The sequence below is a fragment of the Vanessa tameamea genome, chromosome 13 (assembly GCF_037043105.1).
Source record: "Vanessa tameamea isolate UH-Manoa-2023 chromosome 13, ilVanTame1 primary haplotype, whole genome shotgun sequence".
Classification (NCBI taxonomy): Eukaryota; Metazoa; Arthropoda; class Insecta; order Lepidoptera; family Nymphalidae; genus Vanessa; species Vanessa tameamea.
The window spans coordinates 7,555,479-7,569,844 of NC_087321.1; the positions used below are offsets into that span (position 1 = coordinate 7,555,479).

Sequence of the window (14,366 nt, forward strand, 5' to 3'; positions counted from 1 at the left end):
AGGTCAATCAATAGCGTACATAAAAAATGTATGAGCTAAGTGGTAGTAATACGTTTATGAACTGAATTATTCAGTAACGATGTAGAACACTTAAATAGTCTTGATTTAGGTGTGCTTTGATGAAAAAATCTTTATGACTTTATTCATACTGTCTTGATACTTATAAACATACTTAATTAAAATAAGAGTGAAGATGAGCATTAATGAATAACAAAATAGAAAAAGGGAATTCCTTGTTTCCGCAGTACCAACTTAATATAAACAGGTATGTACTCTAAACGATTTGCAATTGACTTCGCGATCAAAGTCACGTAAATTTATTATTTTATAATTATTTACTTGTAACTCACGTATGACGAGTCAATCTGCATCAATTATAATTTTTACATCAGCCAGTTATTATAAAGAAATACGCGGATAAAGATTGTTTTGTCGTGCTCACGTAGACCAGTATATTTATTTGCAAAAATAAATAAATAGCCAATACAAGAATATAATATTTGGTGTATATAAATTAAATAACTTATGATAATATTAGTGTTGTATAGTCATATCGTTCTGAAACATGCATTTAAAGGGAAACCTTCGTTGAATAGTCTGTTAGACAAAGCACGCATGTGTCAAAGACATTTAAAGACTGACTCAGTGGAATCAATTAGAGAGTAAAATATATTAGGCTTACTAGACCATAAAATTCAGCTTATTCTTATAACGAAGGGTCCATAGATACAGCTCAGTAGAATGAATGCTGATATTTCGCTTATGACCTTCATACAAAAAATAGTATCTTTACATAACCACGCTAAACAACAGTATTAACAAATACGTGTAATTCACGGTTACCGACTACAAAATGGTGTTTCAAAACAATCGTATAAAATTGTGTTTTGTCAAATATTCATCAAAATATATTTTTTTATAAAAAATACCATTCTATGAAAAATTAACTGTGATTTATATTTTTTTTATATGTTTAGTGCTGATTCTACCGGTTACTGTGAATTTCTAGCGGTTAACGCGTCATGTTTAATGAAAGTGCTAACAACAAATTTGACTGCGTTTCAAAGATGTAGGTCGTGATTTACCACTGCGACGCTAAAACTCACGAGTTCCGTTTCTGAATCAGTTTACGAGATGACTTTCGTTCCGTCTTATGACCTGAATTAAGCTAAATAATGATAAAGCAATAAATTCTGAGTATGTTGCTTCGAATTGAGCTCCTTGACGCGTCCAAAAATTCAATAAAATTTACGTAGTATGTAGTAATATTAATCACTCTGGTTATATGATTCATGAATAAAATCTTTTCTCTAAATTTAATTCACAAATTTACAAACAATTAGGTCACAAAACGAACTCATATTACTAATTTCCCTGGTGTTATTTTGTGACTAATTCAAAATATTCCTCAAATAAATTTATGTTACGTTAATAGATTAAATATTTGAAGCTGTGTCGTAAATTTTGTGTAATGACGTTTCAGAACGTATAAATATATTAGTTAATCTCAATATTCTATTAAATATACATTAATAATTGAATTTTTTGTTTTTAACTTAATTTATATTTAAATTAATACAGATAAAACAAACGTGATATAAGATTATAGTAAATTATAAAATATAATTGTTTTAATTTAAATTAATCATTAGTTCGAATGGGAAAAATATTAAAAAGTAATTCCCTATTATAACGGTACACCTTACCTTTTCACGATATAATTACGCAATTATTAATAAATTGAATGCATCAGAATGTTAAAAATTTCGTGTACTAAGACGGCAACAATAAATATGAAGTCCATGTAGGTATATCGAAATGATTTCATATTGAATTACTATTTATACCAATATAATTTTGATATTAATCGACGTTTCTCCTGTCTACTTTTAAACTGTAAATTGAAAAATCTTTCGAGATTTAAATGGGGGCGTTGATGAGTGAACTATATTTCGGTCAATCACATATAAACTACAAAGCCTCGAGTCACGATAGTTAGTATACATTTATAGCGATAACCGTGCCCTGCTTTACAATGGTTTCTTTACAGACCTCGCACCCCTGAGTTACGCCTTGAAATGTTACGACGGATAATTAGCCCGTGGGTGAAAACCAGGAAAATTTAATTTATATTACCAATATAAAATGATGGATAACGCACAAGAGATGAATTAATTATTATTGTGTTAATATTATGAATATAATTTCTTGTGATATTTCGTTTGTTTACGTTTACATATGAAATTGACTTAACCAAAAAATTGTTGTTACGATTTTAATATAATACGATATTTTTTGTAACTATATACTGCTCACGTGTGAATTAACGAGTCATAAATCAGTATGATGCATGTCATGATAAATTATTGCCTGAAACTTTTCGTGAGTTCGGCCTGACGTTGGGATAGGCCACACTCACGGACACTCAAAGGGTACTCAAAATATATTTTATGTTGATAAAACAAATCTTTACGCAGTCTTTTTTTTAGTGAAGGTCGTATGTGTCGTATATATTTTCAGTTACATAAATAACATTAAGCAAAATACTACTTCTGTCTTGCTGTTGATTTCTGCTGGGCAAATTGGAATCGGATGACTCGCAACCCGTGAGTAACGTAAGTCCTGGTTAACGTAAATTTTCATATTAAGTGCTTACGCTTCTACCATCAGTACAAACTTGGGTTAAAAAAATCGTATACATCATTTTAGTAACAAACCTAATCACATCACTTACATTATATATACGCGGAATTAGTATGTATTCGAAAAATGAAATATATATATATATAAAATTTAGTAGTAAATAATTAACATTTTTTTCTTTTATAATCCACACAAAAGATTTACTGTACTACGAGTTGCGTGTCGGCTCTTCTCCTCAGAATCCGACATTTCGAAGCGTTGGAAACTTTGTGTTTAAGTCGTATTGTAAAATGACAATTCAAAAGAAATGAGCTACTGGTAATTTGGAGTATAATTTTTATTATTCAAGTATTAATCGACCATTTTAAAAAGTCTTAGCCTATAAGAGATAATTTTAATAACAGGGAGTACACTGGGTGAACATTTTATTAATTCCCGTTAAAAACCTCTATCAGTATACTACATTACAATTATTTTATAATATTAGAATTTGAATGAAAATATTTATGTAAAATGTTGTTTAAATCTCGTTTAAAATAATGAACTTTATGAATAATTAACCAATTTTTGCTAAACAAATACATATGTATAAGTATTTTATTTTTGAATAAATAATAATAATAAATAAATACTTACATGTTGTAATTTATAAAAGACCTTATAAAATTTTAAAATTTACGATAATTCGATTTCTGGGTTCATTTGGGTAGGGAGCGGTAGATTATCTAATGAGTATCCACTCATAATCTACCGCCAAACAGCAATTGTTAGTATTGTTGTGTTCAGGATTCAATGGTGAGTGAGCCAGTGTAACTACAGACACAAGGGACATAACATTTTAGCTCCCAAGGTTGATGGCGCATTGGTGTGATGTAAGGAATGGTTATTATTTCTTAGTAAGTATTTACTTTTTTACTGTTGGTTAACAAACACGGAACGAAAAACATTACAAAAACATATATATTGATTATATATGGTATTTTTGGTTATTAACCTTTCAAAACATTTATAAAACCATAACTTTGGCTATTCATAAATTTTTCGAAAGCGCAATCATATGAATTTATATTTAATTTCGCCTTAACAGGCGAAATTAAATATAAAAGGTTCGGTTAAACACATTCTATTAAAATTAAAAAATCCCTTTAAGAATGATGCTTCTCCTATTAAGCTAATTTGGCGCAATTTAAAATTATTGTCTTGATTAGGTCATAAGTCAGATACATTGGCCGTAACTATGAGGTAATGAAAGAGACGGAAAATATGATATATGAATAGCTATATGTTGTAATTAAAAACGAGTAATGCTATAAAGTAACTTTTTAATTTATATTAATATAGCTCGCGGCATACAATTTTGCATATCTTGAAGTACCTATATCCTTCCAATAAAAAAAAAATACAATAAAATAACATCTTATTTTGTATGTATTAAGTTAAATTATTTTATGGTGTGGATTGTTTGTAGTCATAACTCGTTACACAGGATGCGATGTGTTATAATTGCGTCTATTAATCTTTAATATATTTATAAGATCACAAATCGATTTATTATTTTTACGATCGTCATCGATAAAAAATTTGAACTGCGTCCTTATTAAAGCCGGAAAAATTGCGAATTTCGAGGACGAATCATGCAAATAGGATCGTGTTGTTAACCGCCAAAATTGTTCTTCGTAACGAGTCGCCTCTGTTGATTGTAACGTACGGAATAAAAATCGATTGTTCACTGAATATAGTTTTAATTTATTAACGTCTTGCGCGACTATTATTTGAATCAATTTATCGCGACGGGTTTTATTAATAACATCGACATAGCGACTGTTTTGAAATTTAAACGCTTCTACAACTTTATTATAAGTTACACGTGTAGGCAGATCAGAAACAAATTAAATATTAAAAACACATAACTTTGTTTTAAAACAAAAAAATGTATAACATATTTTTTAATACTAGAGACTCTTTTTGTTGAAGTCCTAATAAAAAGTATTTTTATTGCTTATAACAATAATTATTCTAAAGAATACATAATGTATAAAAGTGAGACGAATTGACCATGTTCTTTCGCGGACGTATATATAATATTATGTGTAAATTTAAATAAATAAATATTCATTTCGATTATCGTGACATTTTGACGAGGATATTTTGAAAAGAAAAAGTTTATTTTTGCGCGTTATATTTGTCATTGTCATTGGGTCTCATCACACAAGGGTAAGCTCATGCTAATAGAGGCAAGATGGGGAGGCCGTTACGGACAATAACATCCAGCCTGTAACTAATATTGTCAAGGTTAGGTATTACCAAACAAGTACTACATTTAAAACAGGAGTATTATTCAACTTAAGATGTGATGACTGGTGAGAATACTCGTTCGCCAGCTGTACTCGAGTCACGAGCTATTTGACTGAAACGAATGGATTTTCGCGGGGACGATTTCGAATGGCACGATCAACTGTGACCGAACACGATTAGAAATGTCGCTGGAAACATTTGATAAGCTCATAGTTTAATTTCATATTATTATAAACGATTGATTTATAAGTTATATAATATTCCATTTTTAACTAAATATCTTTTAGGAATCTTATAAGGCTACAGATGTCGAGGACAAAGTCGTACTTATTAAAGGGACTGGGCTTTTATTCTAAATAATTCTCAATAGTAAGCCGGATTTAAGAAGTTTGCTGTGATACACTGATCTCTCTCAGGTTGCCATCTGCCGTCCTATCATATTACAAGGGGGTATAGAGAATGCGTCTATGTTTAAGTACACACTTGTATATTTTATTGTCTCCTAAAAGAACACCGTGGTTCATGGTGGAGTTTGGCAGGAGGTTATTAATGTGAAATTATTAGATAGGTTAGGGTAAACATTCACCAACTCATCTTTTCGCGCAGTCTTTGGTAATCCGTCATTTCGCCTGTAGTATGGCGCATTACCAAAAACTGCTTTTATGTAAATACCACATTGTAACTATTGGTTCGAATAGTATTTTACTATGTGGTAGGGCTTTGTTCAAGTCCTTCTATGTACCACCCACTCATCACCTATTGTACTCCCAAACAGCAATGCTTAACATTGTTGTGTTCCGGTTTGATGGTTGAGCTACAACGGATGCAACATTTCAATTCACAACGCACATTGGCGATGTAAGAAATGTTAATATTTCTACCATCGACACTGTCTATGGGCAGTGGTGGTATTAGGTGGCCTATTAGCCCGAACTTATACCTACGTTGTGAAAAAAAAATACGCTTTAATTATACTCAGGATGTCGTTATTACTTCCCGCTTTTTTAAACTAATATGTACTACGAATTATCCGTAAAGCAGAAATAAACTCTATGGCATATTTTTTGTAGGCATTTTGGATATCTATAAGTATACATATCAGTTTAAATATTCAACATATTATCATTATGTACTCTCTGAAACAATAAATTAAAAGAATATGAAAGTTTTATATCAATCGGATTGTAAAACCATAAAACCAAACAAAGGTACAATCTATTCATCTTTATAATATTAGTATAATTTATTTCTACGAATCTAAAAATTTTTTTCTACAACGAATCGATTACAACCACTTAATTTTTTTAGTCTTTAATATTTTCGTCAAAAGTATACCTGACGACAGCGACGTTTTAATGTATGTGTGACACATTCTGAACATATAATTCTGATAGTGTTATTTCGTTTTTTTAATATGGTTAAAAAAAAACAACACAGACTCACTTTAGACGAAAACAGTCCCTCGTAGTGTAAATGTTTATATAGAAATATATAACTTTATTGTAAACTTTGAGAAGCACATTTTTAATACCCACAAAATTAAATTATATTTTACGGAAATCCGCACGTAAACATAACATTTATATTTATTAAAAAATCTGAGCAGTATAATCAATTAAGTTTATATCACTCATGACATTTGTATTCACAGTGCGTCACTAATTTACCACAATAAAAATATCATCAACAGATAATAACGAACGGTGATGTATAAAGTCATTACGGTTTTTATCTTCTAGTATGACTGGGACCATAAAATGAATTTAATAAAACGCGATAATGGTAACGACACGTAAAAACCAAGTAACGTTATGACTTCTAGAATACTACATTTCTAAATCCCTATTGTTGCACACATCATTGAGGAAATTGCAGGGATTCACTTGCGTCATAAAATGCTAAAGAGATTTGTACCTACATTCAAGGTACGTATGTATATCACGTTCATATGTGTGTGCGTGTCATCTTACTTATACATATGTATAACAAACAATGTTTACACTTATATCTTAAGATATTAATACTATTGTCGTATTTTTAATACTAATTTGATCTTCAATAACCTTGTGCTAAGACATTTATTGGGTTGCCATATTTCTTTCTTTATATTTTTTTGTTTCTAAATATACAGCGGTCACGATATAAGCATTTAAATGATCATTTTATTACTTGAATATATATTTAACGTTAAAAATTAATAATTTATATAATTTTTAAATTATAAACTGCTTTTAATTGCAGAAATGGCTTGCAACCTGTTTTGAAATTTAACAGTAAAGGTAGTTTAACGAGTAAGCTCTAACAGACGGAGCGTCAATTTCTTTGATGCCTCGCAGACGGACTCCATGAATAATTAAAGCGACTAGATTGTCACTTAGCTTAACAGGCAGCCAATGAGGCGATTACTAACGAAGATAAATTTTCATTTCTTTTATTGAACGTTTCATTTTTAGATTAAAAATAACACGTCGGCTTTTGTTTCATGGAATAAATCATTGCAATATTTCAATACTACCCTTGGTTTAATAAAACTTTTTTTTTAATTTTATTATTTAACATTAATATTTCGTAGTATAAGAATTTCGTTAAAAGCGCCAAAGGTATTGAAAGGGTGACCATATACAACATTTGTCGTTTATGTTACCATGTAAGGGGAGCCCCCTTTGATTTGAACAAAGAGAAGCCGTATTCCCCTCGAGAAAAAGTTGAACTCAAAAGTCAATCACATATTCATTTCATTGTACAATTATAGTCTAACTATTTATAACGAATAACTTCAAATGTCTAATAAGGTTTTTTAGACAAACGCAATTTAATCTTTAGTTTATTTATTTCGAGCTAACAAATTACTGAGTCGCTTTTTTTTGTTTCAAGTAATGTGTAAGACTGGTGATCTTACTTTTGTAAACTTTTTTAACTAGGTATACAATTCTATACACTTATTATATTTTTTTATTATTCCTCTGTGTGAACTTTTTTAATGTAAGTTTTAATTGTAAAAACATTTAATATTTTTTAGTGTTTTATAAAAAAAAAATCATTGAAAACGTTTGACACTACTTTTAAGTACTTTTTTATAATTATATTACAATTGATTAATAATGATAAATAAATAAAAAAGTTAATATAAAATGTCAACTACGCATAATGTACTAAGCTATAAAATTTTAAAATAAATTTAACAAAGCAAGTAATAAAACAGACATAGCCATATATAATTTACTGAAATATTAACATGTATCATGATTATAATTTTAAAACTTTATCTCCGTCCTGTTACTAACGATGTTTTTAATATAACGATGTGTTTCTAGAATTTAATAATACTTGTGTAATATGTGAACAACTACATCCTAAACGATGATAATATTCTCAATGTTAATGCACAACAAAAGACAAAATAAACATTGTTTTCTTAACATAATTTATATTAATAATTTTGTAGAAGATTAGCATTACAGCGGTATAATTATTGCCGTCTTTGTTTAAGCGATACACGATAATTGATTCTTTTGTAATATAAAAATCACTGGTGGAGGATATTAATTTAGCGTTTTTGCTAATATATTGCTTAACATTAGCGTTCCAAATAGTTCGTTTTACAAATAATAAATGTGCGGTCTACAGAAAAAAAAAACACTACGATACATGAGTAAAAAAGCATATGCAATGCATGCGCAATGACGAGCGCCATTGTGATCCAAATGTTACTGCACATTCTGTAATCGTTTACACTCTGAATGATGATAGTAATAAATAAAACAATTCATGTATTTGTTGTTGTGAAATTGTATTTACACACTCGAGTTTGCCTTAAATTTGCTGAAATAGTGCAATCTTGGGAGCAAATACCAGTTCCCATGATATACTAAATTTTAATTCTTTTCAAAGTAAATTTAATGCAGGTCAGTCACGGTGCTTCCCATGTTTACACCAGCAAACGCTTAGCCAACACGCTACACCCATTACTATCGTCGGAGAATGCGTCATTCTTTTTCACTGTTTTGGCAGCTCTCCATAAATTAGTTTGGTCTTGAATCTCAGCGATTGAGATAATCAGCTGGTTTCGTTTAGTTAAAACGAACTGCAAAATGGTGAAGGACATGCCGCTTGAAACCGAGGCCAGCAGGTTAGCATTCGACAGAGCGAGAAATCGGAAAACAACTGTGTAAATGACCAGAAGTAACTGGTTCCAACTACTCTATAGCTTCTTTTCACTTAAATTTAATAGGATAAATTAAGATACGTTAAGTCCTGGCTCGTGACCCTCTTTAACAACGATGTCTATCTCCTCGTACCGTTCACATTGCAAAAGGCGTATGTACACTCATTGTGAGAAATAGATACTGCAATTCATATTGGATTACCGCCTCTTAGTGTGGTAAGAGTGTCAAGGTACGAGACTTTAAATAACACAATGCATTGGTTTTTAATCCATTTGATAATGATTTATGATGATGATAATGGCATTTAATCCATGATTTTTTTTTTATATTTATCAAGAAGTCGTGTTTGTGATTTGTAATAACGTAATTTAAAAGTTGAATTAAAAACATCTCTTTTCCAGTACTACTGTTTTAACTAATTAATTCCATTGGGATTACTTGATTAAAAAATTAGCTTGACAAGAACCGGACACTATAAACATGCCCATTCATGATGCTGGTGACCCTGGGTGTTAGTGACGCGGAACTACAATCTCTCCTCTTAATGCACTCTTATTACATTACGGTTTCAATAACGTTTTAATATTTATTACCTTCATTATAAACTTTCTTACATTGTCAGACGTCTTAAAAGTTGAAGTTTGAAACTAGAATTTACAACTGTCTCGTACTGCATATACGTAATATTTGTTATATGTTAAAAAAATGGCTAGTGTTTCGATGTTAAAGTCACTTACTTTAATATAAATACATCTTCTGATCGTTATTAAATGCTTATATGTTAATGCTAACTTAACGATAAAACAAGTCAATTAACAAGAAATAATACTTGTTTGATGACGTTTTCTAACGTTGAGAAATGACGTTTATAGTTGATAATTTAAACGATTATTGCCGTGTATAACGTTTTAAAATAGATTTGTTATTTATGAAATAATTTCGAAATGGGAATAGGCCATCTAGATATCAAATCACAGTTCATTAGAAAGTGCATCGCGAGAATAGCTCACCTGCACCACATGAGTTTTTCCAAAAGTCGTAGAACTTGCTGCACGAACACATTTCGATCGAGCGTCACTCCTCGCACAGGCAAATTTATTTTTAAACTTCACTTCTAAAGTTTCGCAACGTTTCAGTCAGTACGCATTCGGGCGATTTAGTTGTTGTTGACTGCCGGGAAAAAATTCAGATGTCTAGTAAATAGTAACGATGTAAACAAGTCAGTGCAACGGCTCAGATCGCGGTCGCCATTGTACCGTTGGAGCGTAGAAAGCTAGAAGTGCGTGTCCACGGTTCTGAACAGTCATCGTACTGGACGGTATGTTTGAGTGGACGGTCGTGATCGGCAGTAGCGTCGCACGCGTATTTAGATACGAGAACGCGACGCGACGTGCAACCGATGCGGGCGCCCTCCTGTGACTGCCGCGCGTACGAATCCGCCAACGGCTACACCGATTGAATCGGATATATTAAACTAGAGGGAAATAGACGAATTTCGCTTCGTGATGAGATTGTTACCGTTGATGAAATTGACGGAGCCACATTAAATCGAATATTTAATACGCGTGAAATTACAATTTGAGATTCGCAAACGTACATCATCGTAAAAATATCACGCGTGGGACCTATTAAATAGGAAAATTAACATTGTTAAAATATGATATCAGGAGGTTCATTGTTTACTTGTTATATTACAATTCATTAACAAATATTTCCATATAAAAGAGTTCAACGATATGGAAATCAATCGAATAGGATTATTATAACGGACACACAAGATAACTATTTACTCGCTTATTAAATTTATTTTGTAATTATATTTAAAATAAAAGAAATTTAAAAAAAAACGGAAAATACTCAACAGCTGGATATCATCATTAGGTGTAATGGTAAATTTGAATTACGAAATATGTATGTTAAAGAAAGCACTGTCAGTTTGAATAACTTTTTACTATTATCTAACTTTGAACGGAGATGCATAAAAGATTTTATAATTTATGAGCTGAGACGTTGAATATCATTGCACAAGTGGAGCAACCTTCGTTCACCGGATTAAAAGCGTGTCATCAAATATTTTTTAATTACCTGTCTTTACAGTACTTTTATTAGTGTGTGGTTAGTTTTATTTGAAAAATTTTAATAAGATTTTATATCTTAAATACCTACTATATACATATTTTCAAATAATTCAGTGTAAAGATTATGATCATTGCAATATAAGTATATAATTTGATTAATTATCTTTTAGAATGTTCGAGTAGAAGATTAAAAATATGGAGATAGAATTCGGACACACGAAAGTAAAAAATATTACTTATAAATATAATAACTTAAAAAGTATTTTTTATAAGATTAGAAGAAATATGAGCATGATAATACTAAATTAGTATTTACAATGCAGGCGGTTTAATAAATGGTTATAATTAATTTGTGAACCATAAGAACATTATTAGATGAAGCTTTTGTTTTCCATTGACCACCAGTGATGACAATTTTTTTATAAAATTTAACAACTAAAACATCTTTGTTTTTTCTCAATTGAAATATCTTTAAATGTATTTGCGTCATAGTGCGTAACTTTTTATGTCACTGTTGCAAGTTTAGACATTTTTTATTTTAGTACTATGTATTATAATTGACTGTTATATAAAAATTAGAGTTATATGCAACTTAGTCGGTAAATTACTGTTTATGCCCTTTTACCAATTACATATTAACATTAAAAATACTTATTGTACAATTGATTCTACTTTGCTTTTTAATTTTTCAGTAAGGCCCCGCTCTTACCTAACCGCACCAAACGATAAAAGTTTTAGACAAAATTTATATGTTATAATATAATCTTACTAAATAAAGAACAATATTTAACAATTATTGCCTATGAATAGAGATATGCACAAAAAATAAAAGGAAATCAAAAGTTAGCAATTCGCTAGTATTGTATACAAACTTTAATTTTGTGTACGCGTAATGTAATCGTGTATTAAAAAGTAATATTAAAGTTTGAATATCTACTAACATAAGTAATTATTAATTTGGTATAAATTAAAATGTTTACACCGGAAACTAATTAAAAACAATTTTTGATTACCATTATATTACTGATGATGAGTAAGAATTGTATGTACATATTCAAGGTAAAGTTCTGACACGGTGTCGAACAAATATGACACTCGGTTGTACTTATATCTACTGTAATATGTACATTTATTAAATATTCCTATAGCTTTTAACTAAAAACTAACATTGATGTACTCAATTGTGCAATGAACTATAAAACGTATTAATATACACTCAATACACAATATCTATTTGCTTTTAATCAATGGTGTATTTAAAAAAAAAAAGTTTCTTCATATGGACTTGACTGACGCGTTTTTGTTTTATACGGAGTAAAAAATATCTCGGAATAAAATTATTATTTACCTAATTACTATAAATGTCAATTTGTTAGGGCTTTTTTATTCAGCGCGCACACAAATTAAATAAAAATATCATGGCCTTTTTTTCCTACGAACGAATAGTTTTTAATTTATGAGAAGTGTTACTTCATTGCCAATGCATTGTTTTCAATAACTAATTATGTCACCGCTGCAGACGGTTTAATTACTCTGGTAATAGTAATACTTTTAGCGTTCATTGCTGGCTGACGATCAATCGTCTGGGAAAACCATCAGATACAAAACATAGACAAACTGTCTATCATGAGATTGATATGCGATTTTTTTATATTAATATTGTTTTTATATTTACTCGCATATTTTTAAGTTTGTTAACCCTCCGCAACCGCAAATATGTCTACAGGATACAGGATGAAAACCGATAAGTGTTAACAGCATATGGAAAATAAACCGATGAAATTTGATATACAATTGACGAATCCGGTGAAACTTAAACATTAGTAGATTATTAAAAATTGTGACTTCTACGGGTTTCTATAAGCATAAAACATATATAAATAACGTTAAACGTAAATATTATTTGTGGAACGAATTTGACGAATATGCCGTAGGTAGCTACTTCATGAAACTATTGAGTACCTAGTACTTATGTGTATTGTATGTAAGCTTTGATAACGTTCACTAAAAGAAAATTAAAAAAAGGAAAAAAAAATAAAAAATTAGGTACTCCATATCTATGAAAATATAAATATAGAAAAAATGTTTAATATTATAATTTTTACTCCAAACTGATTTCGGCTAGAAACATACAAATTCATGCTTCCCGACAAACAAGAGTTTAAATACTGTCAATTTACAGACTCCGTCTCCTAATGACAGTCTCTCTACTGAAAAACCCAATAACTTTGTAATGTCGCGAACTGGGATTTAAGTCCAGAACCTCGTGGCCTTGCCGCTAGCCATCAGAACAGCAAGGCTGTTAATGTCTTAACATCATATAGCTGTACCAATAATGGTAAGAAATGTTGTTTGTTCCGTATACAATATGTACGATTTTTATTATTATTCGAAATATTCGTGAAAAATTTGAAGGCCTCTTAATAAAATTATGTTCGATTCGATCATAAAGAAAAATAGCCTATGAATAAACTTATCGTAGCCGCGTACGCAATGCACAAGGTCGTATAGACATAGTTTGCAATTATAATTCGACCGCTTATAGAAATAGGGAAGTGTTTAAGTTATGACGTATATGATGATCGTTGAACGTAAGGTCTACACCACACCCAGAATTATTAATGAAAAAATAAATGGCAATAATACTAATAAAAGCATTTTTATAATAATAAGTACGACCCGCCCCGACTTCGCACGGGTACAATAAACATAATAAACATAATCAGCCTGTAAATTTCCCACTGCTGGGCTAAGGCCTCCTCTCCCGTTGAGGAGAAGGTATGGAGCATATTCCACCACGCTGCTCCAATGCGGGTTGGTGGAATACACATGTGGCAGAATTTCGTTGAAATTAGACACATGCAGGTTTCCTCACGATGTTTTCCTTCACCGCCGAGCGCGAGATGAATTATAAACACAAATTAAGCACATGAAAACTCAGTGGTGCCTGCCTGGGTTTGAACCCGAAATCATCGGTTAAGATGCACGCGTTCTAACCACTGGGCCATCTCGGCCACGGGTACAATGCTGATACTAAATATACTACAACGTCTTACAACGTTCACAGTTTTTCAGACACTACAAAATACAAACCGCTATATTCGTGCGTTTTAAATCTGTAATATCTTCTAAAATATTCATTCAAAATACATGCTATTAAGAGCCCTATTGGTCCATATTAAAT

General features: G+C 30.6%; 1 protein-coding gene across 5 annotated transcripts in view; it reads right to left on the reverse strand.

Moving 5' to 3' along the window:
• The window catches only part of LOC113403330 (uncharacterized), a 53,004-nt gene that overhangs the window by 19,547 nt on the left and 19,091 nt on the right, over positions 1-14,366 (reverse strand). Inside the window, exon 1 of one of the 5 annotated variants that reach the window (XM_026643840.2) lies at positions 10,115-10,460. The exons of the other annotated variants lie outside the window; for them this stretch is intronic. Coding sequence (XP_026499625.1) covers positions 10,115-10,166 — 52 coding nt within the window. The 5' untranslated portion in view covers positions 10,167-10,460. Of the gene's footprint in view, positions 1-10,114; positions 10,461-14,366 lie in introns of those variants that run through there. 5 annotated transcript variants of the gene reach the window in all.